General features: G+C 32.9%; 1 protein-coding gene across 4 annotated transcripts in view; it reads right to left on the bottom strand.

The window, feature by feature from the left end:
* LOC101579400 (jouberin) overlaps positions 1–3,375 on the bottom strand; it is a 181,013-nt gene that overhangs the window by 78,813 nt on the left and 98,825 nt on the right. For all 4 annotated transcript variants that reach the window (XM_023712174.1, XM_023712173.1, XM_023712176.1 and 1 more), the window contains exon 12: positions 1,566–1,621. In XM_023712174.1, coding sequence (XP_023567942.1) covers positions 1,566–1,621 — 56 coding nt within the window. The remainder of the gene's footprint in view (positions 1–1,565; positions 1,622–3,375) is intronic.

A 3,375-nucleotide genomic window follows, 5' to 3' on the forward strand; every position in this document is an offset into this window, starting at 1 on the left:
GGTTTGTAGTAAGGCAACACATGGGAAGAGTAGCTAGTCCTTCCTCAGAAAAACATATCAACAGGAAAGTGGGCTCAAGTCAAATCCTGGGAAACTAAACGCGGCTTTGGGTGGGGGGGGAGTGTGTACTTCAAGTACATGAAAAGTTACTGGTTGTACAGAGAAGATATGGTGCTAGTCCGCTAGAAGCCACAATTTCATAACCCAACCCAAAAAGGCTCACCAAAATACAAAGAATACCTACACTGCTATACATTAGGTTTAGTTCCTAATTTGAGGAATTGTTTTGATATCCTTAAAGGATTACGGTAAACATTAAAACTATTATTTTTCATAAGTTCATGTGCATTAGCGTTTTACAAGATAAAAATTTTAAATCCAAAATTTGTGCTCTCCTACGTCATTTAATTAGCATGGGATGATCTGCAATCACCTTAGAAAGTACAATAAAAAACCCGCCAGACTGAGCTCTTCTGAGTTCCAGGAAGTATAAACAAGGAAATGTAAACACAGGTGCCATGGGAAGGCTCGTGGGAATAGAACAAATCTCAAAAACACGTAATATAATTTAATTATATTTCTCAAATACGTTAATAAATTTCCTCAATTCTAATTTTTAATTCTTATTATTAAAGAACAAAACTTAGGTAATGTTATGATTACTCTGAAGATTCTAACTAAAGGATAAGTGAAAAACATTTGATAGCCAAGTACTTCTTATGACTATGTTAATAACTAATTCCTCACATACTAGCTCAACCAGTCATGTAGATTTATTATGGATAGAAAACGGAGTCAATTTTCTAAAGAGGCTATTATTAATCAGCAAGAAAATGCAAATATGGATTATTGTCTTTTCCTATAAAAGGTATTATCAAATCTTTCTCACAATAGGAAATAGTTGTATGTAGTGCTTAAAAGATTTGCATAGAAAATATAATAAATGACCTTAAGTTGAAGGAAAATTGAGATGCAATGCTATCTATATTACCTTATAAATCTTTCAACCAGCAATTAGCAATTGATGTATATTTCATAAAAATATATGCAGATACTCCAAAAGAAGAGCAAATTCTTTTCCTTTTAAAATATATACCTTTAAACATAGCAAGCAGTACTTTAATTAAATACCCTTTTAACAGTAAAAGAAAAACAAATGGTAAGATTTTCCTTCTGTAGTGTTACAGCAAAGCAACACTGTCAGAGAAATGAAACATTATATTGTTCTTTCACTACTATAAGCATTTACTCTATAATAATAATACTGTACAAAAACATTCACTTTAAATAAAAGTATACACATCAATTTATAAAAAGGTTTAATTACTTAATCAAAACTTTTTAAGTTAAAATGTTCTACAAATACATATAAAAACAGTATTTTACTATCTTTTAGCAAGTATTACAAAGTTTTCTTTATTAATTAGAAATTAATTAGAAAACAAAAGGTTAATCTTCTTACAGGGATATAAGAAGCAAAAGGAAGGTACAGTTTTCTACAATGCCACTGAGTCCCTGTAAGCAGCACAATTTTATAGGTGATCGACTTTTAACAACTGGCTTACCATCGGTGCTGAATCTACCTGATGGCTATAATGCCTTCTTTCTATGCCGATATTCCCTATGGAAAGAAAAAATTATGAATACTTGGTTATTAGGCACAATCATTTTATTTTGGAAACCTTTATGTCAGTAAGATATGACTCTGTGGTTGATAAAAAGAAAGCCTTACTCACAAGAAAGATTCTTTCAAGTTGGATCAAGAATTTTCTGGTAAGAAGCAGTTGGTTAGTTTGACTAGTTCACCTGATGTAAGGTCAGCTGCGCCTACCTTCTCATTCAAGTGGTGTCCAGCAATAGTGCAAAATCATCCATATCTTGCTCAGCTAAAAAGTTATAGCATTGTCTTGACTTTGCTCTATTTTTTTCCATGACAATGTTATTTCTGACTTGAAAATATCCAGTTTTATAAACAAATATAATAAAAGCTACAAAAGGAATCAGTACTTCCTTTCTTGAAAGAAAAATATCTGTTCAAATTTTTCTTTGATCTGGCTTTATACTATGACACATCATGGTATTTGTTCAATTATCATAAAATGTCTCAAGGACAAAAAGTTTCCTTGATTCTGTCCTTTAGGATGACAACACTGAGTGCTGCTCTTGGGAAGTTCCCCTTATGTGTAGATTTATCTTTTTGTTCTCAATGTTTTCTACTGCTTTTTCTGGGTAATAAGTAGCCTTTAAAAATATACTACATTGCATCTCACCTGTAACATCCTGGTTCACGTTATAAGTGAACATGGGGGCCAGGGAGATGGCTCATAGGGGCCGGGGAGATGGCTCAGTAGGATAAGCGCTTGACTGGCAAACGCAAAGATCTGAGTTCAATGCCCGGTTCCGCAAAACAAAACAAAAAACAAAAAAACAAAAAAACACAACGTGAACATGGACGTGGGTTTTATTTAGTTTTCAATCTCTGTTTTTCAGTAAACTAACATGTGAGTTTCTTCAAATAACACCAAAGGTTGCTGGACAGGACTGGTTACAGGTAAGAATTACAATATCTGTTGCTATTGATTAGAAAAATTCCAGGAATGCAATCCTAGTTCCTACCTTTATAAGCACTAATTTTTCTTAAAGTAAAGGATTAAGAGCAACAAAAAGCAATTGATTTTTATTACTTCAGAAGAGTACATTAAAAATGAACAAAGTACCATAAACATTTTAAAAACCAGTTTTTGCTTCATTAAAAATTCTTTGAATATCTATTGCTATTAAAGTATGAAACAATGCACTATGTTTGTTCAACTGACTGATACTGACTGACTACCTGCTCATCACTGACAAAGATGAAAAAATTATGATTTCTCACTTCAAGCACCCCATACAACAGAAATGACTTTTTTCTGGAAAAAACCTTTAGAGCAAATGAACCAAGTTTTCTCTTGGGTGTAGTAAAGTCTTTATAGCAATTCTGATAGAAAGACATTCTTTATGTTTTTTTTAACTCCCCATTACCAGCAGCTTTGCATTACAAATTTTAAAAAGATGGATAGTCCATAAAATATTCAAGTAACACAGATTCTTGTAAGAATTTGATAATGTAAAAATACACTGAAGAAAGGTCCAAATGTCCGTCCCCAGGCCCTGCGACTCTAATCCTCCTGGCTGCATCACAGAAGGCTGTCTGGCATGATGCACTTGCCTTCAAATAAGTGTGGTCATATGATGAGGGTAGGCCACGAGTGTGTCTTATGTGCACATTCTCATTACTGGAATTTTATTGCTATAAGGCCGGTCTAAACTAAAAATTGATTTTAAAATTCTCATCTCACTAGAAAGTAACCTGAAAATGAAAAATAATGGTAGAAA

The sequence above is a fragment of the Octodon degus genome, unplaced genomic scaffold (genome assembly GCF_000260255.1).
Source record: "Octodon degus isolate 3935 unplaced genomic scaffold, OctDeg1.0 scaffold00024, whole genome shotgun sequence".
NCBI classification, from domain to species: domain Eukaryota; kingdom Metazoa; phylum Chordata; class Mammalia; order Rodentia; family Octodontidae; genus Octodon; species Octodon degus.